The sequence below is a fragment of the Arvicola amphibius genome, chromosome 11 (genome assembly GCF_903992535.2).
Source record: "Arvicola amphibius chromosome 11, mArvAmp1.2, whole genome shotgun sequence".
Lineage (NCBI taxonomy): Eukaryota > Metazoa > Chordata > Mammalia > Rodentia > Cricetidae > Arvicola > Arvicola amphibius.
In genome coordinates, this window is record NC_052057.2 from 79,207,426 (window position 1) to 79,231,938 (window position 24,513).

Below are 24,513 nucleotides of genomic sequence, written 5' to 3' on the forward strand. Positions count from 1 at the left end.
CACATGACTTGCTCCATGAGCAAACCAAGAAGAAGGATACCCAGCTTTATCTTACTTACGATGCTCTCTGGCCCTTCTTCCCATCTCTTTTTTACGGGTTTATTACATGCTGATAGTTTCAGACTTACCCCCCCCCCCACTTGTTTCTCACTGCATACTCCCACACATGTACATTCCAAAGTGTTCTCTCTCTTGAATCTCAGGTGTTTCTAGCCTTCACTTAGATGTCTACATCCTCCTCAAATGGAGTAGATCTTCAGTTGGGACATATCACCTTCCCTCCCACCAGAGTAACAACCCCTGTGACCTCCCTTGGTGAACAGGAGTCTTATCCAATCATTTGCTTGAGATGACCGGAACTTGCCTTCTCTCCATTTTCTGCCTCTGGCTTCAAGCCCTTTACCATCTCTTTACTCCCGCCTTCTCTCTAGCCTCAACCCAGTTCTTCCTTGCTGTATCCCAACAGCGTCTGTCACCTTCATGCTTCAACACCACACCCTGCTTAACCTTCAAGCATACGTCTTAGCTGTTTTGCAACTGTCAATTATCTTCCTTTAAGAATTTGCATCTCTAAGTCCTTCTTCATATTTCCGTATCAATGTCACCTCCCCGTGCGGGGATCCCTGGCCATTTGTCTAACGCCGTCGACAGCCGTCCTCCTCATATCACCTTACCTTCCGTCTCCGAATGCCACGTGTCACTAGCTACTGTTTTCTATTTGGTGGTTATTTGTAGTCACTCCTTGTGATGGGAACTCCACAAGAGTTTGTTTATTCTATTCATGCCTGTATCTCAAGCCCGCAGAGCTGTGCCTCATATAGAATCAAGATCGCATTGATAAGAGCTGCCATTCATGCCACACTCACAATGCACATAGACAGCAGAAATACAGGGTATAATACGCACTTTCATAGTTCAGTGCAACTATGAAGTTCCTTCAGAGGAACACAGTTCAAAATAATTTGTGTATTATGTATAATATGTTACTATGAATGTATTATATATGCTGCAATTTGTGCAAAAACACTGACTATAAGTTAGATATGTGTCCTAGTACTGATATAAGGACAATGTCTTATGTAGGTTTGGTGAGATTAGAGATTGTAGGAGTAGAGATTGTCTTCATTAATCCTCACCAGACGGTAGGTATTATTCTGATTATTGTTACCAGTGGTATCATTATGTCTGGTATGTAGAAGGGGAAGACCCTGGCTGCAGAGATGCTCAGTAGCTGGTTGCTCACTGGGAAGACTGATAGATTTCACTGTCAGAGTGCTCACCAAATTCTCTAGTCTCCTACCTGCTTTCTGCCCTCAAGCTGTGGTAGAAGTGCCAGGTGGCTTGCCTGGATTTGTTCTAGCTTCAAGGCTGCTGGCCCAAGCCTTAGTTTTATCTTTTATTCTAGATCTGTTTATCTACATTTTAGTTTCAAAAATATAAACCAGAACCAAAGTCCTTCACTGTTCTTTGCTAAAATTTAAGCTCTTTTAAGCTCTTTTTTTGTGACTCCAACCCTGCTCTCAATATATATATATATATATATATATATATATATATATATATATATATGTTATATAATAGCCTTTTCCCCACTTGTTCCTATGTGTGTCTGCCGCACTGTAGAGCCTTTGCTTGCTGAAGTTCACTGCTATCTCCCCTGCCTTGTTTGTTACTTATTTCTCCCTAGACATTTTCTTTCTTTCTTTCCAACCTCATAAAACGACTTGGATTGTTTTTTCCCTCCTCTGAGCAGGGGAATAAGGATTCTTCCCTCCTGGCATAGGCACCTCTAGAAGGCACCAATGATCCTAGGATGCAACCTCTGTGAATCCTCCCTGGGGGATCATAGGCCAGACTTACTTTGCTTCTAAAAACTGAATTATGAATTATTATTAGGTGACATCCTAAGCTTTAATTACATAAGATGGTGCTCTGTCCTAGGCCCCCTGTCCTGCCCACTGTTATTTCTTCATCACTTGCTCTGATAAGCCAGCTTTGCTGTACAAAGGAACATGCACCAAGGAAGAGTTATCCTAACCCAAGAGCCAGTGAAGAACTGAGACGTACGAGCAGCTACATGAGCAGTATTTTTTAGTAGATCTTCCCCAGGTTAGCTCTGGCATATCAGTCAGCTTTCTGATGCTATAATAAATAGCAAAGAGAAAAGGTTTATTTTGGCAATAGAGACTATTCAAGGTCAGGGAGACTCATTGCTTTTACCCCTTTGATGGTGGTGATGGATGGTAATGATATGTTAACATGTCACAAGAAAACTGCTCATTTCATGGAGGGAGGAAAGAGGAGGGTCAGGGATAGAGAGAGAAAGAAAGAGAGAGGGAGGGCAGAAGGGAGGGAGGGAGGGGGAGAGAGAAGGAGGGAGGGAGAGAGAGAGAGAAGAAGGGAGGGACAGAGGGGAAGAAAGAAGGAGGGAGGGAGAGAGGGGGGCAAAAGGGAGGGGGAGAGAAAGGAGAGAGAGAGAGAGAGAGAGAGAGAGAGAGAGAGAGAGAGAGAGAGAGAGAGAGAGAGAGAGAGAGAGAGAGAGAGAGAGAGAACGCAAAGCAAGCACGCATACCGATGCCCCTTTCAGGGCATGCCTCAAATGACCTAAAGATCTCCCACTAAAGTCTTGCCTCCTAAGAGTTTTGCTAGTCTACCAAGAGAACCCCTCTAGGGATGGGCCTTTTAACATGTGGACCTTTGGAAAACATGTAAGATTAAAACTCTCACACCTGGCTAGCATCTTATTTGTAGATTCTGAGAGACCCTGATCCATTGGTACCTAGATAAGGTTTCCTAGGTTCTGGACCCATAGATTCTAGCTTATTGAGTAAGGACACTAGTCACCAAACCTGGCAACCTGTGTTCTGTTACCAGGACCAACATGGTGGAAGGAGAGAACACACACATAATAAATATAATTAAACATATGCGTGGACATGGTGGCATGTACTTTTAATCACAGTACTCAGGAGGCAGAGGCAGGTAGATATTTGCAGTTTTCCCCATTTTTTTCTTTCTCTTTCTAAAATTTAATAATTTATTTATTTTGCATCCTGACTGCAGCCTCCCCTCCCTCCTCTCTTCCCACTTATTCTCTTCTCTCTGCCCCCCTCAACGCACCCCTCCTCAGTATTTGCTTAAAAAGGAGCAGACCTTCCATGGACATCAATAAAACTTGACATATCAAACTGCCCTTAAGGCCAAGCAGCTCCCCCTGTATTCAGGCTGGGCAAGGCAACCCAGCATGAAGAATAGGTTCCCTAGAGCCAGCCAAAGCACTAGGGACAGCCCTGCTCCCACTGCCAGGAGTCCCTCAAATAGACCAAGCTACACAACTGTCACATATATGTAGAAGACCTAGGTTTGTCCCATGCGGATTCCCTGGTTGTTGGTTCAGACTCTGGGAGTTCCCATGGATTGGTGGTTGGTGGGTATGGAAGCTTGAGGGATTGAGCTGGGGGTGGGCAGAGGGGGAGAGTGTTGAGAGAGAGATGACTGGAAAGAGGGCTTTATGGAGTCAGCCTCTGTAAGGGATATTTGTAGGTTTTAAGCCAGGATACATAGAGAGACTCCTGTCTCTCAAAACAGTAACAACAGCAAAAGTTTATTGTTGTAATCTGCTAATTTTTTTTGGGGGGGAGGTGATTTGTTATCAGCTTGCAGTAATGCTCCAGTATAGCCCCATTAATTATAGTAGTCTCCTTTATTTAGCTGCTAAGCTGGTAGAGGAAAGCCAGTTTGTCATCGGTCCTAAGAATGTTTACTCGTCCGTTGATAGCAGGCACCAGATCTCATGCTATTTTCAAGTTGTTTAAATAAAAGACTTGACATCTTTTAGAGGTAACATCTTACTGTTCAGTCTCTGAGAGATTCTCGTTATTGCCATCATTCTGAGCCCAGCAGGGGTATTCTTATCTCGACTGTGAAGAAACGGACTAATTCCAAGGTTCCAGAGCATGGCATGTGGTGGGTTCTGTCTGTGCATTCCGTGGTCTTTGGGAAGGGAGTGTGCACTGGCAGAAGAACTATGGCCATTTTGAACATTTTAGTGGTCCAGACACAAGTAAGAAGAGCATCGGGCAGGCAATAATAAAGTCTCCCACAGAGCGGGGGTTAGAGGGTCAGTATTGTACTTGCCAAGAAGCCTCATACAGAATTTTGGCATGGTGCCCAGAGAACTAAGAAAGCATAGGGCTCCTGTGTTTAAAGACAGGAACCTGGGGAGATAGTTCAACTGCTTAAGTGCTTCCCCTGCAAGCATGAGGACTTGAGGTGACCCCCAGAAGCCATGTGAAAAGCTGTAGACACACATAATAATATCCCAGAACTGGGGAACTAGAGACAGGGGGATCCCTTGAGTTCAATTATCAGCCAAGCTATTCTAATCAGTGAGCCCTGATTCCCTGTGAGGAACCCTGTCTCAGAAACCTCTAAGTGGAGAATGGTTCCTAAGGAGCAATGCCTGAGATTGGCCTTTGGTCTCAATACATGTGCACACATGTACATGTATATGCACCTGTATCTGCACATGTGATTCCCTCCTATCCCCACCCCATGCACAAAGCACCTGGACTTCCTCCTTGGGGACCCATGCTCAGGGGTTAGATTTTGTATAGTTTACCACTCTAGTCAGGTCCAGCACACTGATTGTTAAAGACGTTCACCAGTTTGCTGCTTGCACAGATGTTGGAAGTTATTGATGACCTCGGGTTCTGTTTAAGGTGACACATGGGGTTCATAATTGAAGAAACATCCAGAAGTCTGCTTGTGTAGCTGGGCTCTTCTGGCCCTGATAATCAAATGCAGAACCATTCACCAGGGTCTGCTACTATTGTGTTTTCTTAATAGAAAGGCATGCTCCTTGTAGAAGGTTTGAAAACAAAATTTCAGCATGACATTGAGTTCTCTGTAATAGGTTATCGCAATAAGCCAAATTTAAAGGTTGCCAAATAGTCGTGTAAGGAGAATAAGTCTGAATAAAGAGATAGAAAAGCATAGAAAAGCAGGTTCATTTGATAATCAAAATAAGGCAGCCAAGGCAGAAGTGAGGGAGCCTGTCTTGATGATGTGGAGTTTGGGTGTATCTGGTAGAGAAGTTAGAAAAGGAATTTTTGTACTGGGACAGAGATTGAACTGGTTCATTCGGAAAGCAGTTACTTGCACTGATTATTGATGATAAATATAAAACAATTTTTTCTATATGGTGACACCTCCTAATTTTAAAGTGCTTTTGCATTATGTTTTTAAAATCTCTATCATAGCTCTTCATTCTAAGGAAAAAAAGAGCTAAAACTAATTAAGTGTAGAATCACTATAATTGATGGTTTTTATTATGATGGTTACCAAATAGACAAAAAAGTAAAAGAGGTTTCATGAATCTCAAATGACTTAAAAACTCTTTGAACAGATAGGGCATACATATAAGTAAGACTACAAGATGACCCATGTCATTTACTTCATGAGTTACTGGACGAGTGCTTTTCAAAATGTAGTTCCTAGAGCAGCAGTTATCCTCATTAACTTGGAACCTTGTTACGAATAGTAGGTACATATAAGTACTGCATGCTAACTGACTGTGAGTAAAAGTCATTCTGAGTGAGGTAGCCCAGACTGAGAAAGACAAACATGATATGTACTCATTCATGAGTGGATATTGGCTGTTAAATAAAGGATAACCATGCTATAATCCACAGACCCATGGGTATAGATAACAAGGAGGATTCAAAGGGGTTGTCCCGCATCTTCCTGGGAAGGGGACATAGAAGAGATTTCATGAGTGGGAACATGAGAGATCACTTTGTAGGGGAAGGAGGTAGGGTACCTAAAGAGACTATTGGAAAGCGGGGGGTAAAAACCCGGCACAAGAGAACCTCCCAGGAATCTACAAGGATGACCCCAGCCAAGACTCCTAGCAATAGCGCATACTGGCCATCTCCTGTGACCAGATAAGACTTCAACTGGAGGGAGTAGGAAACCAACCCAGTCACATAATCTTTGACATACCCTTTGTCGTGCCTATGGGATGTACTGGGGTAAAGGTGGCCTAGAGATTGAGGGAGTGGTCAACCAATGACCAGTCTAGTTTAAAACCCATGCCAGGAGAGCAATCCCACCCCTGACACTGCCAGGAGCACCAGAGCCCACAGGCTGGATGACCCAGAGACCTAGGATAAAACCAATGGGGAAAATGTCAACGTAATGATGCCAATGATATTTTCCTATACACATGGATTGGTGCCTAGCACAGTTGTTGTCAGAGAGGCTTAATCCAGCAACTGATGGAAACAGTGCAGACCCACGGTCAAACATTACGTGGAGTTCGGGGAATCCTGCAGAAGAGAGGGAGAAAGGATTGTAGGACACCAGAAGAAAACTCACAGAACCAACTAGCCTGGGCTCATAGGGGCTCATAGAGACCAAACCGATTGAATCAGGGAGCCTGCAAGGGACTGACTTAGGCAATCTGCGTATGTTCCATTTGTGTAACTTGGTCCTTTTTTGGGAAAAAGGACTGTCTCAGACTCTTTTACAGGCTTTTGGGACCCTACTCCTCATGCTTAGTCTTACTGCAACCTGATATGCCATGCCTTGTTGATACCCATGGAAGACCTGCTATTTCCTAAACAAAAACAGGAGGAGGAGATTGGGCGCTGGGAAGAAGGGGGGTTGGGTGGGTGGGGAACTGGGAGGAGAGAAGGGAGAAGAATGTAAAATAAATAATAAACAAACAAACAAACAGAAAACAAATAGTAGGTACAGGCTACACTTCGCACTTAGAATGAGAAACTCCTGGAGTGAGGACCGAACCAGTGGGTTTTGTCACTATTGATGCTGGAGGGGAGTAGACGGTCCAGGGCCTCCTGCCTGCTGAGCATCAGCTCTGAGTTGTGCCCCACTGAGCTACAGTCCTACCTTGTGATAAGTGTTCTCAAGTTTAACATCACTGCTCCACTCTAGTATGTTCTTAATGCTTCTCAATTTTTTTCCTCAGTGCCTCTCAGATTTTAGTATATATAAAAGCCATTCAAAAATTATTATTAAAATGTGACACGGCAGGAGATTCTTTAGTGATTTAATGCCCCCTAAACTTGAGAATTGCTCATTTGAAAATGTCTTAACATGTGTTTTCTTCTTCCCCATACAAGCATCTGTTGAATTTATTTATGGGCTTTTTTTTTTTTTTTTGGTTTTTCGAGACAGGGTTTCTCTGCAGCTTTTTTAGAGCCTGTCCTGGAACTAGCTCTTGTAGACCAGGATGGCCTCGAACTCACAGAGATCCGCCTGCCTCTGCCTCCCGAGTGCTGGGATTAAAGGAGTGCGCCACCACCGCCCGGCTTATTTATGGGCTTTTGTGATTGTTCTGAGACATGTGTTCTGGGGTGGCCTTTAGCTTCCCATGCAGCCAAAGCTGGCCTTTGTAATCCTGATCCTTCTCCCTCCCCTTTCAAAATGGTGGAATTACAAGTTCACACATCCATACCCATCTTGATTTGTGTTTCCATCAGTTCTGCTGGATGATTCTCTGATAGCTGTAGAGTTGTGCTCTGTGATTTGGGGAGAAGAGTGAACTCAGAGATATAGTGGACCATAAACTCAAGTTTAGACTACAAATGGCAAATATTGTCAGGCTCTGAATTTTCTTGTTATTCCTGGATTGGCATTTATAGATCTCTTTACCTATAAGTCAGGTAAAATCTGATGAAATTTTCCTTTTCCTTCTGGGCATTTTAGGTCAGTTGATAGAGTGCTTATCTAACATGTCTGAGTTCCTGGGTTTGATACCCAGCGTACACTTATATCTCAGCACCCAGGAGGTAGAGGCAGGAAGATAAGAAATTAAAGATCATCCTTGGCTATATATAAAGTTCCAAGGCCAGTCTAGGCTACATGATATCCTTTCTCAAAACAAAAATAAAGTATTGGGTTATAACCCATAGAACAAGTCAAATATCCATGAGTGTATACTTTAATACATAAATAATTGAATACATTAGTAAATGAGATGGCAGGATAGTAAAATTCTAATTAATTTGTACAGAAAGAATTAGAGAAATAGAAAATCAGAAGCAAGTACTGTAGCATTGTTTTAGATAATACCTCCTAATGAATAAAAACATTAGTGGGTCAGAATTTAAAGAAAACTGAGATATTTGTTTCAATGAATCTTTCCAAGATTATTAATTGCAAATAGAAATACAGTACTTTTATGAAGAAGCCTGTCATAGCTCACTTTTCCCTCATGGTCAGAGTTACCATTGCCAGTGATAAGACATAATCCTGTACCCCTTTATACACACCCTCAGAAGGGAGTTAGTTAGAACTCTCCAGAGAAACACAGCTATTAGGATGTAAGTACATTTATCATAAGGAGCTGCTTCACACAGTCATGGAAGGTGGACAAGTCCCCAAATCAGCAGAAAGACTTAGTATGTTGGAGGACTGGGCAGCCCATGGTTTGCTCTAGCGTGATGCAAATGCCGAGAACCGGACAGACTTGCTGAAGCATAGATCTGGAGAGAGCAGTTAGGACCCTCCATGAGCCAAAGTTTCAGACTGAGTCCGAAGGCAAACAGCAGCAAGTCTGAAGACAGTCGGGAAGGAGCTCTCCCGCTGGGAGGAGGATCAGCCTCTCTGTTCTGTTAGCTGCCAGGGAGAGGCCTACTCACTTAAGGGAGGATAGGTACCTTCTGTATTCAGTCCTCCAGCTCAGTTGCTAATTTAATTCAGAATACCTTCACAGACACACCCAGAATATTGTTTGTGCAAACAGCGCAACCCTTGGCCTGGTTATAAAATGACACAATTTTGTTTGCCAATAAGAAGAATACATGAGTAGCTCTGTGGTATTCGTGCCAAACAATGTGGGAATCTCATCTCATCATAAGGGAGCCTTAGGTATATTCAAGTTGATAGGTATTTGATAAAATAACCGACCAGTTTTTTTGAGGCAGAAGCTGAGACTTGAGATCAGCCTGCGTCAGCTTCCTGTGTGTACACTGCATCCAGTTCTGACCGGTGTCATTTAAGGGTACCAAGGGTGTAAGAGAAAAGGACAGACTTAGGGAGTTCAATAAGTCGAAGCACACTCAGGTAGGACAGCTGGATGCAATGTGGAATCCTGAATTGGAACCTGGAACAAAAAGGGATGCTAATCCAAAAACCAATAAAATTAGAAATAATTCCACAGTGGTCTTAATTATATTGCACTCATGCTTAATTTCCTGGTTCTTGACTTTCATAAACATAAAATGATTATGTAGGGTATTAATATTAACAGAAACCGGTTGAAAGGTATACAGAAACTTAATTATTTTTGCAGGCTTTCCATGGCTCCAATAAATATTTTATTTTAAAATATATGTTTAGATTCTTTTTTAAAAGGATTTATTTCATTTTAATTAGATGTGTGTATATCTGTGTGTAGGCACGTGCATGTGAATACAGGTGCCCACAGAGGCTCTAGGTGCTGGGTTCCCTGGAGCTGGAGTTACAGGTGATTGTGAGCTGCCTGATGGTAGGTGCTAGGAACAGAACCTGGGTCCTCTGTAAGAACAGTAGGTTCTCTTAGCCACCAAGGCTCTCTCTAGGCCCTCAAAACAGGAGCTTAACGGGTACTCTGAGGACTTTTTAATGGTAGAAGATATTTTTATACCACTTAAATTTACAACTGTCTCGTGTTTGTGAACATACGCATGCAGTTTTCTGTCTGCCTCAATGTTTTCCACGAGTGCTAGATTCAATTTATATTTATTGTATGAATACCTTTTTAAAATCTCTCAGATTTCTGTCTTACTTTTCTTTTTCTACTCTGTGCTTTTCCTCTCTTGGCTCTGCTGGCCTTGTTGTTTCTGGGGCCTTTATTCCTGAGATGGATGCATGCATATTATTAGGAAGACAAAGAACACTGGGCCAGAACCCATGAGGCTGTGGTGCCAGCAGTATCGTCTGGTTCTGTTGTCAATTTGGCTTCTTTCCACTTGTAATTTTCTAAGACCAAATAGTTTTGGCTAACTACCATGCACACAAGTTGATAGACAAGTTAAAATGATTATATAGCTAGTATATGTATTATCATGCTCTGTGTTTAGATTTTCTAAATGTTTTATCTATATACAGTTTTCCATTTTGTCCTCAAAGTCTTTGATTTTTATCAGACTTCATAACACACATCCTAGCATTTCCCTTAGTGCTTGTGTGTGTATGTGCTTGTGCATGTATGTGCTTGTGCATGTGTGCTTGTGTGTGCTTGTGCATGTGTGTTTGTGCATGTGTGCATGTGTGTTTGTGCATGTGTGCATGTGTGCTTGTGCATGTGTGCATGTGTGTTTGTGCATGTGTGCATGTGTGTTTGTGCATGTGTGCATGTGTGCATGTGTGTGCAGGAAGAGCCAGAGGACAACTGCAGGTGCTGTTCCTCACGTACTGTTCATCATTGTTCTTTTTTAAATGCAGACCTCTTACTGGCTACAGCAGCTGAGTGAGCTAGCTTTCCTACAAATCTGAAGGACCCTGTCTCTGCATCCCCAGTTCTGGGGTTACAAACAGTCTTTAAAAAAATTCCAAAGTGTGTTCTGCAGACTGAATTCAGTTGTGCTTGTTGCAAGACAAGCACTTGGCTGATGAGCCATCTCTCTAGCTCCTCTGGAATACTTCTTTCCATTTTTTGGGGGAGGTGAGTGGGACAGGAGTCAGGAGTCAGGACTCTTTCCTTCTTCTTCTTTCGGCTGATGGAGGCGGAGGAGGAGCGGAGGATGAGGAGGAGGATGGAGGAAGGAGGGAAAGAAGGAAGAAGAAGAAGAAGAAAAGAAGAAGAAGAAGAAGAAGAAGAAGAAGAAGGAGGAGGAGGAGGAGGAAGGAGGGAGGTAGGAGGCAGTGCGGAGGAGGAGGAGGAGGAGGAGGAGGAGGAGGAGGAAAAGAAGAAGAAGAAGAAGAAGAAGAAGAAGAAGAAGAAGAAGAAGAAGAAGAGGAGGGGGAGGAGGAGGAGGAGGAGGAGGAGGAGGAGGAAAGAAGGAAGAAGAAGAAGAAGAAGAAGAAGAAGAGGAGGAGGAGGAGGAGGAGGAGGAGGAGGAGGAGGAGGAGGAGGAGGAGGAGGAGGAGGAGGAGGAGGAGGAGGAAGGAAGAAGGGGAAGAAGGAGACTACTCAGAAGCCCCATAATAGCTCACTCATCTCCTCCTCTTCTTCTTTGCTTTCATCTCTGTCTCCTCCTCCTCCCTCATTCCTCCTCCTCTTCCTCCTTCTTTCCTCTTCCTTTTTTTTTTTAAGTCTTACTTGCTCTGTAGGTTGTATGTGGCTTTGTTCTTACTACCTTTAAGGTGTCTACGTGGGCTGGCCTGGTTTGAACTGTGACTGGGAGGATCCCTGACACAATCCCAAGGAGGGATTCTTGGATCATCTGCTGATGTCTCCTGCCCTAGCAGAGTGGCATAAGAGCCCTGAGAAGTATCTCTCAGCCACCAACATTTCCCATGTAAATAGAGCAGTAACTGAGGCATGGAGAGATCTACCATCAGAAAATCACTGGCCTGGGAGAGAGCTCAATGGGGAAGCATTTGTCACACAAGAGTGAGAAACTGCGCTCTGTCGCCCAGAACTCACATAAAGCAGATACTATAGTGTGTGTCTGCAGTGTCTGTGCTCCTGCACTGAGCTAGTAGGCAAAGGCAGGAGAGTCCTTAGGATGTCAGGTAGCCTGGTGTACATATGACACACAGGAGATGCAAGGTAGGAGTGGGGACTGGTACCTGAGATTCTCCTCTGACCTCTACATACCTGCTGTAGCAGACACACACACACACACACACACACACACACACACACACACACACACACACACATGCACAGAACTTTTATAAAGTTAAAAAACAGAGATATTGCAGTCTTAGATTGAATGATGATCTTCTTGCCCAGGAAGTATATCACTACTTTCCTATTACTCGAGTAATTTGCTTAGATTCTGAGGTAAGACAAAAGTAATAGAAATCAGTGGGCAATAAGAAACACTGAGGGCTCTAACAAGGAAAACTTGATTTTCTTCATCAGAAAAAATAATTTGGCTAAGCTCAGGTATTGTCCTAGCATAGGGTATTCCTTGGTTCCTACAGAATACATAATAGATGTTCTCTCTCCCTCTCCTTCCTCCATTCTCTTCCTCCTTCACTTTCCCCCCTTCTTCCCCTCCCTCCCATCCAACCTCCCTCCCTCCCTTCCTCCCACCCATCCTCCCTCCCTCCCTCCCTCCCTTCCTCTCTTTCTCATTTCTTGAGACAGGGTCTCATTATTTTTCCCTGGTTGGCCTGAAACTCACTGTGTAGACCTCAAACTCACAAAAATTCTTTCTGCCTATGCCTCCAGAATAGGGGGACTCAAGGGGTGCACCCCATGTCTGGCAGTAGATATAATTTAAAAAGCAGCTTCTCCTGGCTTCATTTGTCTTTACAGCTTATTTCCTCATGTTGCCTTCCCTAGAAGTTCTCCTCTTCCTTGGCCTGTGCATTGACATCAGAGGTCTAACTTCCTCAGCGTGCCACTCAAAGATATGACAAGACCAGGAAAATAAAAGCACATTGCCAGAGTTTGTTAAGTAAAAATCAGAAATGACCCCTGCTTTCAGAGTGCTTTCCATCTACTAGAAGGATAAAATCTACCGACAAAAGACAACCAGAGCACACACAGCAGAGGAAAATTACTATGTAAGGGGCCTGAGAGGAGGATGCCAGGTAGATATTTATTTCCTCTGTGCTCAGCTGAAGTCCCCTCTGTCTTCTTGATGACTTGAAACTATTCCCACTTTATAGTTCAGGAATATGATGTTAATAGACATTAAAAGCTTTATGTTCTGGGCAGTTAATGGACAGAAGTCGGACTGAGCTTCTGCTGTGTGAAGTGGAAGCTTCCATCATCACTGGGCAGAGTAAGGGAGAAAGCTCTGAAAGGAAGCTGGCGATGAGCTTCAAAGATTGACAGGGTGGATGATGCAGAAGTGGGGACTCATACAAGCTGTGGAGCATAGCAGCAGAAGTATTCAGTGGGAGACAGCGTGTGCTGGGGGAACGGAACAGTGGGGCTGCTAGCGTAAAGGAAGACGGATTTCACCGAGTACAGGTTGGGTTGGGAGCAGAGGACCATGGGCCTCATCTTCCAAGTTGAGTTTGGACTTTATTTCCGGACTCCTTTAATAAGCCATTGAAAATGTTTGTGGAAAGGAGTGGAAAAGGCCTTATAAGATTACATCCATATGGTATGAGGCATGCACCTAATGTAACACACTTAAGAAAGGGAGAGTCTCAGCCGGGCGGTGGTGGCGCATGCCTTTAATCCCAGCACTCGGGAGGCAGAGGCAGGCGGATCTCTGTGAGTTCGAGGCCAGCCTGGTCTAAAAGAGCTAGTTCCAGGACAGGTTCCAAAGCTACAGATAGACTCTGTCTCAGAAACCAAAGAAAGAAAGGGAGAGTCTCTCATCAAGAGTGCTAGTGTTCACCAAGTTACTTGAAACGGATGCAGAATGTTTGGCATCTCCACAGCAGTCCTGAGGAACAGGCTCATTTGTGTTTGGCATCTAGAGGTTAGGGAACAGCCTTAGGGGTTTTCCCTCAGATGTCATCCCCTTTTCTTTTGAGACAGTCCCTCCCACTCCCCTGACACTCACGAAATAGGCTCGACTTGCTGCCCGGCGAACCAGGTTCCACCTCCCCCCAAAGCACAAGCAGATGCTGTCGCACCCGTTTTTGCTTTATGTAGGTTGTAGGGATTGAATTTAAGTTATTATCCTTGCAAAGAAAGCACTTTATGGACAAGGTATGTCCCCAGATCCTAGGAACATCTCCCTGTTGCAGACAAGAAAACTCTTGAGAGGTTCGGTAAGGATCAGGACAAATAGCCATGTTCCAGGATGTAACCTGGGTTAATACAGCGCTACAATTGCCTTCTTCTGACAACAGCCAAGGGGACAACTTGGGACCGTTTTTCTTCTCCATTAGAGTAATGAAAATTTATACATATGTGAATGATAATTATCCCCATTTCCTCCCTCCAGCTTCTCACTAGTCCTCACATCCCATTCCCTCTCAAATTTGTGGCCTCTTTTACTTTCATTATCATTGTTACAAATACAAATGAATAAGCACATAAAACCTGCTGAGTCTACTGAGTGTGGGTTATATTTGTATGTTTCTAGGGCTGACCACTGGTATTGGGTAACCTACTAGGGGGCTTTGCCCTGCGGAAAACTAATTCTCCTCTGCTCAGCAGTTGTTTATTGCCTATAGCTCTTCATCTAGGGGTGGGGTTCTGTGACTCATGTCTAAAGGCAGATGTCCTAGTCCTCTAGCTCTTAAAATACTTTTGTCCCCTCTTCCATTATGCTCCCTGAGCTTTAGGTATAGGAGTTATATTGTAGATGTATCATATCAACTGGGACTGGGCATCCCATGATCAACTGTTCTCTACATTATGACTCGTTGTGACTTTCTGTTGGTCTCAGTCTGCTGCAAGAAGTTACTGTTTATGCTATACAGTACCCAGCAACAGACCAAAACATAACGTGGGCAGTTCTTTTTAGCCTAGTGTGATTGTCCTGGACTTAGTTAACATCAGTGTTGGATAAGCAGAGACACAAGGACCGTTGTGTGAGCCTAGGTCCTGATGCCAGGGCTGAACCTGTGACCTTGTATCTTCTCTGTAGTTGAGGTTTCCCAGGGAAGCTGGCACTCCGTGCAAAACAGTTGCCCTGTTCATGGGAGTACCATGGACAACCTTGCTTCAAACTCCTTAGCCTAGGTTTTTCGCTCATTTCTAAGCAAATGTATTGATTTAGTCTTATAAATATCAAGGTCTTGGGTGCATGGTGTAAATTACTTTTGAGATGGTTCTAACAATATTTTCAGGTTTTGGTAAGCATCACATCTTTTTATTACTAGAGTTGAGACAAGGAGGTTCTCTGGAATTTAGTTGTTTATGAATTATTCCCTTTTCTGGGCTCATCCTTATTCCTTTGTGTGCGTGAGCATGCTTCCCTGCTTTGCTACCTTGGGAGTTACATTTGTTCATTTTTGTTTTTGTTTTTTTTTTGTCAAGGGCATGCTTGTGTTTTGACCTTAAAAAAGTTTTTGGCGCACAGTTAAACAGCTGCATAAGGAGACTGTGCTCAATGCCCTTGTGATCACATCAGACGGTGTGGGCTAGTCCAGTGACCTTTCTCTTCCATTTGCTGCAGGTGACAAGAAGTACATCATGGGGCCTAAGCTTTCCACTCTTGATGCCACTGTCTTTGGGCACTTGGCACAGGCAATGTGGACTTTGCCAGGGACAAGGCCAGAGCGGCTAATCAAAGGCAAGTACCAACCCCCTTTGTGTTATAGGAGCTGCTGGGACGGGTAGGTAGGGAGCAGCATGGGGAGATGGGTGCAGTGAGAATCAGTGACGCCCACAGTTCTGTGTTCCTAACATGTAGCGAATTTGGTATCCACCCCTTTCACTGCTTTTGTTCTCTTGGTAGAAACTTTGCCAAGAAAGTAGCAATAAAGGACCAGGATAATTTAGAACTAGTCGAAACCCAGGAGCCTAAGTGGCTTGGGTAGGGAAGTTTTCTGCCATAGCCATGGAACAACCAGGGCACCCTTGGCTTTGTGTATGAGTGTGATGGAGTCCTAGCTGCTGGCAGAACCACACAAGCTACTACTGGAGCTGCTTGACAGGGTGAGAAATTCTCCTAAGTTTAGATGACTAGGAAGACAGACCGAATAGTCAGCGGTTCTGAAATTACGCTTGTCAGTGAGATGGCACAGCAGGTAGAGGGGCCTGCCCCCAAGCCTGCTAGCCAGTGTTTGATCTCCAGAACCCACACAGTAGGAGAGAATCAATTCCTCTGACCTTACTTGTGACACTCCGAATAGATAAGTATAATAAAAATAAAGCCATGCACAGCAGCTATACATATAACTGTCAGATATTACATATTTAACTGGAGAAAATATAGAAAAAATAGAAAATGTAAAAAATGAGAAACATAAACAAGGCATGGGGGTTCACGTCTGTAATCCTGGCACACGGGGGACTGAGGCTAAAGGATGGTGAGCTCGAGACCAGCCTTGTTTACATAGAGTTCCAGGCCTGAGCTAACAAACAAGCAGACAGACACACATATTTGTGATTTCACCCATCACAGAGAACACTGATATATTGTGCTGTGTTTTCATTTTTTTTAAATCAAGTACAAGTGTGCATGCACTTTAAAAAGCTGGAATTATCATGTTGACACAGTTATAACCTGAAGTTTTAGATAAACAGTACATTTTACTCTTCCCTTATCATTAAATATTCTTCAAGAATATATTTTTAATAGTTATATAATATCCTATTCTTTTGCTGTATTGTAATTTATGTGGTTAGTTTTTTTTTGTATTTATGGGTTGCTTAAGATATTTTTGTTATTATTCTTTTTTTAAGTTTCCAGGACATGGGACAGGGATGTATTGAGTACATGCCTGCCTGCAGAACACACGTGTGTGTGTGTGTGTGTGTGTGTGTTTGGCTATTGGCCCCATGTTTGACAAATGTTTGCTGGTTAATGCCCCAGGGTAGGCAGTAGGGATTGCTGGGGGATACTGTAGACCTCTCCTTTTTCCTCATTCCTACCATACGTCATTGAATCTTAGAGAAAATTGTCTTGGCTCTCGGTATGGTGACAGTGTTTCCAGTGTCACAGAATGTTTTTTGATTATTATGGATATTAGGGTGACACAGGAAGAGAAAACTACTCACATTTTTTTTCAAAAAGGAGTACAGGGTGTTTCCATGTGGGAAATCCCAAGAGAAGGCTCTTTTCTGTCTAGGATTGCCTTCTGGGTAGAAGGACATTCAGATTTGAAGTTGTCTGAGTCACTTCAGTTTTTTCTTTCTTCCTTTCTTTCTCCTTCCTTCCTTCCTTCCTTCCTTCCTTCCTTCCTTCCTTCCATCCTTCATTGATTGATTGTATTTTAAAATTAGACAGTAATATGTAATGGTTACAAATTGAATCATAAGAGAACAGGTTAAAATGTATGGATTTCCTCTTTATCAATGTCTATTTTCATTCCCATGGAATAATCGACATAGAAGAGTTAATATAAGCTCTTTATCTTTCAGGTACAAATTTATACATACATATATGGCTTTGGTATGCTTGTTTTTACTATTTGTTTAAAGGAGAGCAGTGCTGTATGCCTTACTCTATAATGTTTAACTTACTAGAATCTTTAATAGCTGTACGACTTCCTATAGCAGGGGTAATTTGTTCAATCAGTCTCTATTGATGGACATCCATATTTCCTTTTCTCTCCTCCTCCCTCATCCCCCGTTTCCTCCCTTTCTTCCTGAGCTGATATGAAATGCCACACTTGACAGCCATGTGTATGTAACTTTATATACTGATGAATTTGTTTTAGTAGAATGGAGAACTCAAAGTGGAATCCAAAGCCAACATATATGTACACTTAAAGTTTCAATAAATACCATCAAATTATGTTCCAAAGTAGACTATAACAGCCCTTTACCATCCACATAGTGAGATGCTTAGCCTCTATATCCTTATCATTATTGGATGTTAACACACTAATTTCTAGGAGCTTATACTCTACAGAGGATGAGATTGTTATGTGATTGTTGAGTGTGCCTTGAAGAAATCCTGTTTTTCTCTTCATAAAGTTTATATATTTAGCATAGGCACTTACGTTAACACAGTGTCCTCTTTCCCTCTGTCTTTCTCTCCCTTCCCCCACCGCTCTCCAATCCTCCCAACTTCTGCTTCTATTGTAACTTTTACAATTTTTTTGGTTGGTGGCATGCTGAGTGGGCCATCTCATGGGAAAGGAATAGAGGAGCAAGGTAAACGTAGATTCCAGCTCCAGATGTTCACTCTTTGTTCCGTTCTCTTTTCAGGGGTAGGGTGTGATATGTGGGTTCCCAGCCCTTTCACATCAAGGCTAACCCTCTCAACTATGCAATAGAATTATGACTTTGTCTTGCATAGCTCATGGCTGTTAGGAAGTCGTTCCTTACCTCTCGTAATTTCAGGAAGAAACACAGGGCAGTAGTTCATGGCCAATAGTGTAAAGTTAAATGCCAGGTCAATCTACTCCTCAGCAGAGACTGTAGGATCGTGGTTGGAGGTGATGGGTGTGCAGGTTAGTATTAGTTCAGCAAACGAGGAAAGCCCATGCTGTGGCATCTTGGTCACAATGAAGAGCATATAAATGTCAGCTGATTATTTGTAAATGGATGTTTCCTGTCCCGACCGTCAGGTTCCAGAGGCTGAATATGAATTATAAATGCTCGGTCAATAGCTCAGGTTTGTTACTAACTAGCTCTTACATTTTAAGTTAACCCATATTCCTTATTTACACTATGCCACTTGGCGCTTTCTTTACTGGCATGGCATGTTCATCTGTTGCTTCCTCTACACCTGGCTGGTGACTCTGGCTCTACCCTTCCTCTTCTCAGAATTCTCCTAGTCTGGCCCTTGTGTTCAATCTCTCCCTGCCCAGCTACTAGCCAGTCAGCTTTCTATTAACAATGACATAATCCACAGCAATTATTAATTTTCATGATCTCACACAAAAGTGACATTAGTGTGTGTCTCCCCCCCCCCTCCCAAGGGAACAACTCCTCTGATAGAAAGGTAAGGAAACAAGGGCATAGAAAGAAAGGCACTCCCAGTGGTAGAGGCTCAAATGCTGTGTGGCTCGTAAATCTCATGGCTAGAGTTTAATTTTCTTTTCTTCTTCCTCCTGCTATTCCTATTCTACCCTTTATCTTCCCACTCCTTCTCCTTTTGCTTCCCTTCCTCCTCTTTTCCCATTTTTTTTTTTTTGTTAATGCTGGGAATGAGTGGCTAGGCTAGTGCTCTGTAACTGAGCCATGTCCCTAGCCTTCATTTTAATATACTTTTTAAAAAATTTTACTTTTATATTTAGAGACAAGGTCTCATTAAGTTGTCCATGGTGGCCTTGAACTCCCTCTTGTAGTCCAGGTGTCACTATTTTATTGCTGTGAAGAGACACTGTGACTCACAGCAACTCTTATAAAGGAAAACATTTAATTGAGGGCTGGCTTACAGTTTCAGAGGTGTGGTCCATCATCATCATGGCACAGAGTGTGGCATGAGGCATAGCGCTGGAGAAGTAACTGAGAGCTTCATCCTGATCACAGGCAGAAAGAGACCCTGGGCCTGGCATGGGCTTTCAAAACCTCAAAGCCCACCTCCAGTAGCATCCTTCCTCCAACAAGATCACACCTGATTCAACAAGGCTACACATCTCCTATTATTTCCAATCCTTTCAGATAATACCATTTCCTGGTGAACAAACATTCAAATGTATGGGCCTGTGGGGGGGGGACATTCTCATTCAAACTACCGCACCAGACAAACTTCACCTTCTGATCTGCCTGCCTCAGGCTCTCAAGTCTTCCTGTCTCTTGCTGCTGTCTCCACATTCCTTTACAGTTCCTGGTTACCTGTGGTTGTCACTGGTACCTGAGAAAATGTCCCATGCCTATCCCTGAGGGAGAAAACAGGGAAAGAGTTTATATACATCTCCTCAAGGGAGTGATAATTCCCATGTCTCAGTTTCTGCCTCCTGAGCCAATGGATAAATATCTCAGCGGAAGACAAACAGCATGGGCTCTTGAACCATGTGGCCAGCACTATTGTGATTTAAGAATCAAATTGGTGACCTCTAACCAGTAGAAGACCTTAGATTTGCAGGCCCATAAAGCAGGGACCCTTGTGTCATTATGCTTATATGGGCATGTAAATTCAAGGAAAACACCTATCAGGGCCTGGACTTTTTAATGATAGGGGAAAATGTTTACAGTAACGTTAAATGGAGTAACTGCTAACGACAATAGATAAGTAGGAAAGACAAGTTCAAGTGTTAATAGTGATTACCCTGGATTGATGATAAATGCTTTTCCTTTGTGTTTATATACTTTCCATCCACAGACTTGTAGTCTTACAAATCATTTTCTCTAATAGAGCAGTTAGACTCTGACCATCAGTGTGGAAAGAAGCGAAGCGTCCTTTGGCAAGGGGCTGAAAGAAAGAAAATTCGTGTGTGCTGCCTTCACATATTAATAGATCGCTAGATAAACACAGGTGCTGTACTGTGAAGCTTAGGCCCTTGTGTGTGCTGTTCAGTAGACAAGGGACCGCAGACAGACTGTGTAGCAAATGCAAGTCTGTATAAGCACGGGAAAAGGACATGAACATAAAAAAATGTTACTGAGGATGGGGCTACTAGACATTCTTTGATTTTTGATTATTAGTATTTTCTAGTTTTTTTCACTAAAGATGGGTTACATGTAGTAAGGGACATGTTTATAAAGCTAAAAAGAAAGCGTCCTAGAGGAAGAGTTAGTCAAATTACTGTTTATAAGCAACACTGCCATCTGGTGGGTCAAAGGCAAAACTCATTCAATTTCTTCATTTTTTTCTGCTGGAATTGGGAAATGGTGGTCAGAGTCTATTTATAATTGTCTGTACAACTGTTTAACTTGAAATATTTAAAGGAGTAAAAACAAATTTTATTAGATGTGTTTGTAGGTACAGTTATCTGTAAGTACAATTTTTTTCATCTATTTATTTTACATTTCAGCTGCAGCCCCTCCCCCCCCATTTTCCACCAGTCCCTTTCCCCTATTCCCCCTGCCAACCCCCAATCTCCTCCTCTTCCATCTCCATCCAGGAAAGGGTGGTTCTCCTATGAGTTTTAATAAAACATGGCCTATCAAACTGCAGTAAGACTAAGTACCTCCCCATATATTAAGATTGGGCAAGGCAACGCAGTATGAGAAGTAGGGTCCCAAAAGTCAGTAAAAGAGTTTGAGAGAGCCGCTGTCCCCACTATTAGGAGTCCCATAAGAGATTCCTGGGAGAATCCTTTGTGCTGTACTTCCATACAACTCTGAAATGCACCCCCAAGCAGTCTCCCTCAGCACTCTTCCCCTTTCTGCCCCCACCAAGCTGATCACTCACGTTCCCATCCCCACTCCCCTCCCCCCCCCAGTCCACTCACAAAATCTCTTTTATTTCCCCTTCCCAGGGAAATCCAGGTGTCCCACAATGAACTTTCCTTGTTACCTAGTCTCTCTGGGTCTGTGGATTGTATCATAGTTATCTTTTATTTTACTGCTAGCCTCCATTTATGAGTGAGTATGTACCATGTTTGTCTTTATTGGTCTGGGTTACCTCACTCAGGATAATTATTTCTAGTTCCATCTATTTGCCTTCAAATTTCCTGGTGTATTTGTTTGTTATAGCTGAGTAACATGTCATTGTGTAAATGTACCACATTTTCTTTATCTGTTCCTCACTAGAGGGATATCTAGGTTCTGGCTATTACAAATAAAGCTGCTATGAACATAACTAACCAAGTGTTCTTATGGTATGATTGAGCATCCTTTGTGTATATGTCCAAGAGTGGTATTGCTGGGTCTTGTGGTAAATTGATTCCCAGTTTTCTGAGGAACTGCCACACTGACTTTCAAAGTGGCTGAAATAGCAACTGAGGAATGTTTCCCTTGCTCCACGTCCTCTCCATCATAAGCTGTTGCTTGTGTTTTTGATCTTAACCATTCTGACAGGTATAAGATAGAATCTCAGACTCGTTTTGATTTACATTTCTCTGGTGGCTAAGGATATTGAGCAGTTCCTTAAGTGCCTTTGAGCCATTTAAGTTTCCTCTGTTGAGAATTCTATGTTTAGATTTGTACCCCATTTTTAATTGGATTGTTTGTTTGTTGATATATAGTTTCTTGAGTTCTTTATATATGTTTTGGAAATCAGCCCTCTGTCAGGTGTGGGGTTGATGAAGATCTTTTGTGTAGACTCCCATTTTGTCCTGTTGATGGTGTCCTCTGCCTTAGAGAAGCTTTTCGGTTTCATGCGGTCCTATTTATTAACTGTTGGTCTTAGTGCCTGTGCTCTTGGTGTTTCCTGTGCCTCTGCAGTCAAGACTACTTCCCACTTTCTCTTCTATCAGGTTCATTGTATCTGGATTTATGTTGAGGCCTTTAATCCTATTGAACTTGAGAGCAATTTCTCACTGCCCACTTTATGGAAAATATAAGGAATAGTTTTTAATCTTTTAAAAATTTATTCTCATTTTTTCCTTTTATTGAAAATAAATTCTTTTCTCATACATTATATCCTGACTATAGTTTCCCCTCCCTCTACTTCTTCCAGTTCCCACCTCCCCTCCCCTCTGGATGACTCCCCTTCTGTCTCTCACTAGCAAAGAACAGGCTTCTAGGAGCTAACAACCAAACATGACAATATAAAATATAATAACCCATCCTATCAAGGCTGGACAAGGCAACCCAAGAGAAGGAAAAGAGCCCTTAGAGAGGGCACAAGAATCTGAGACCCACTCATGTTCACATTCTGGAGTCCCATAAAGATACCAAGCTAAAAGCTATAATATTTTCACAAAAGACCCAGTGCAGATGCCTGTAGACTTGTGCTTGCTGCTTCAGTCTCTGTGAGTTTATATAAACCTTGTTTAGTTGTTACATAGGGCCTTGTTCTTCTGCTCTCCTCTATTTCCCTTTGGTTCTTACATTCTTTCTGACTCCTCTTCTGAGGGGTTCCCTGAGCTCTGAGGGGAGGGACTCTCTTTCCACGTGATGTCTGGCTGTGGGTCTCTGCATCTTTTCTCATCTGCTGCCAGAGGAATGCTCTGATGATGATTAAATAAGGAACTGATCTATCTATGGGTATTGCAGAATACCAATAGGAGCCATTTTACTTAAAAAAATCAATAGTATTTGGTTTTACCCATGGTCCCTGGGCTCTCTAGTCTCTGGTTCTTGGTCACCAAGCAGTGTCAGTTATGGGTTCTGTCTTGTAGCGTAGGCCTTATGTCAAATCAGACATCAGTTGGCCACTCCTATAAGTTCCGTGCCACCACTGTCCTGACATGTCTTGTAGGCAGGACAGACTGTAGGTCAAAGGTTTTGTGCCTGGGTTGGTGCTTATAAATTAACCTAAATATGAATGGATGGACACGTTAGTTCTTTTGCTATCCAGGTATGAAGTGGTAAAATGTTTCACAAGCCAGCTGGTCAGAGTATAGCTGCCAGTTTAGGTAAACTGCCCTTCTGCTTCTGGTCACTGTATGACACACTCATCTCTTCACACTCAACCTGCTCACTGATTTTAACTTTTCTCACTTTAAAAGCATTTACTGTCTACATAAAAATCTAAATATTTCTGCATTGTCTCTGTGAAAAAAAAAGTGTTAATGTCTATCCCACTTCATTCTTCCACATTTTCTGGGAAGTCCAGTGACTGCTTAATGTCTCCATTAGTGACATTTTTTCCCTTCATAGTGCTTGAAATTGGGAGGTCCATGATCATGGCGTAGAAGACTTGGTGTCTGAGGAGGCCTGCTTCCCTGTTCACAGATGCAGTGCCACCTCACCAGGTCCTCACATAGTGGAAGGGCAGCTCTCAGAGCCTTGCTTTAGAGGTTGGAATTACATTCATGAGGGCTCACCTCACCCTCATCACCTCCAGATGCCCACTTGAGCCCCCTCCCTCATGACCTGAGCCCCCTCCCTCATGACCTGAGCCCCCTCCCTCATCACCTCCAGATGCTCTACCTCCCAACATCTCCTTGGGAGTTCAAATTGTAGTGCTTGGATTCCGGGGGGCACAGGCCTTCTGACCACACCACTGTTAGGTCACAGCCATTGAGAGCTAACTCTTGCTTATCTGCCACACTGCAGGGGAGCTGATCAACCTCGCCATGTACTGTGAGAGGATCAGGCGGAAGTTCTGGCCTGAGTGGCACCATGATGACGACAATACCATCTACGAGTCCGAGGAGAGCAGCGAGGGCAGCAAGACTCACACACCCATGCTGGATTTTAGCTTCTACTCAAGGACAGAGACCTTCGAAGACGAGGGGGCTGAGAACAGTTTTTTCCAGGACGCCAGACACGGATTTCACGGGACACTCTCTCTTTGATTCTGACGTGGACATGGATGACTGCACAGACCATGAACAGTGCAAGTGATGTCTCGCCACGGACCCCTCTTCCTTAGGAGCCGCCACTCCCTGGGGTTGGTCTGGTTTCCCAGGTAGAAATCCACCTGAGCTGGGAGGAGATCTTCAAGCTTGGCTCAGTTTTAACATGCTAACTGGACTATAAGCCGCCTTCTTTCTTTCTTTCTTTCTTTCTTTCTTTCTTTCTTTCTTTCTTTCTTTCTTTCTTTCTTTCTTTTTTGTACAAACAAAACACAGAACCATTCAGATGGCTCCGTTTAAAACAGACCAAACAAATATCAGCATGGTACCTGAAATCCATTTTCATTTTCATTAGAAAACCAGTATTGTGTGGGAGGGCAGCTACATGAGTGGGTTGTCACCTTGAGTGCTGACACTGATCCTTTCAACTCGGTCGTCAGGTGGATTCTTGAACATCAGTCATCTACCTGGGTTTTAAGTAATAAGAGGTATCATCAGAAAACATGTAGG

The 24,513-nt window shown here is 43.1% G+C and overlaps 1 protein-coding gene across 1 annotated transcript in view; it reads left to right on the forward strand.

Moving 5' to 3' along the window:
- Positions 1-24,003, forward strand: part of Faxc (failed axon connections homolog, metaxin like GST domain containing) — a 56,393-nt gene extending 32,390 nt beyond the window's left edge. The window contains exons 5-6 of the mRNA XM_038348406.1: positions 15,213-15,329; positions 23,762-24,003. Of these exons, the coding sequence (XP_038204334.1) occupies positions 15,213-15,329; positions 23,762-24,003 (359 nt within the window). The remainder of the gene's footprint in view (positions 1-15,212; positions 15,330-23,761) is intronic.
- The last annotated feature ends 510 nt before the right edge of the window (positions 24,004-24,513 follow it).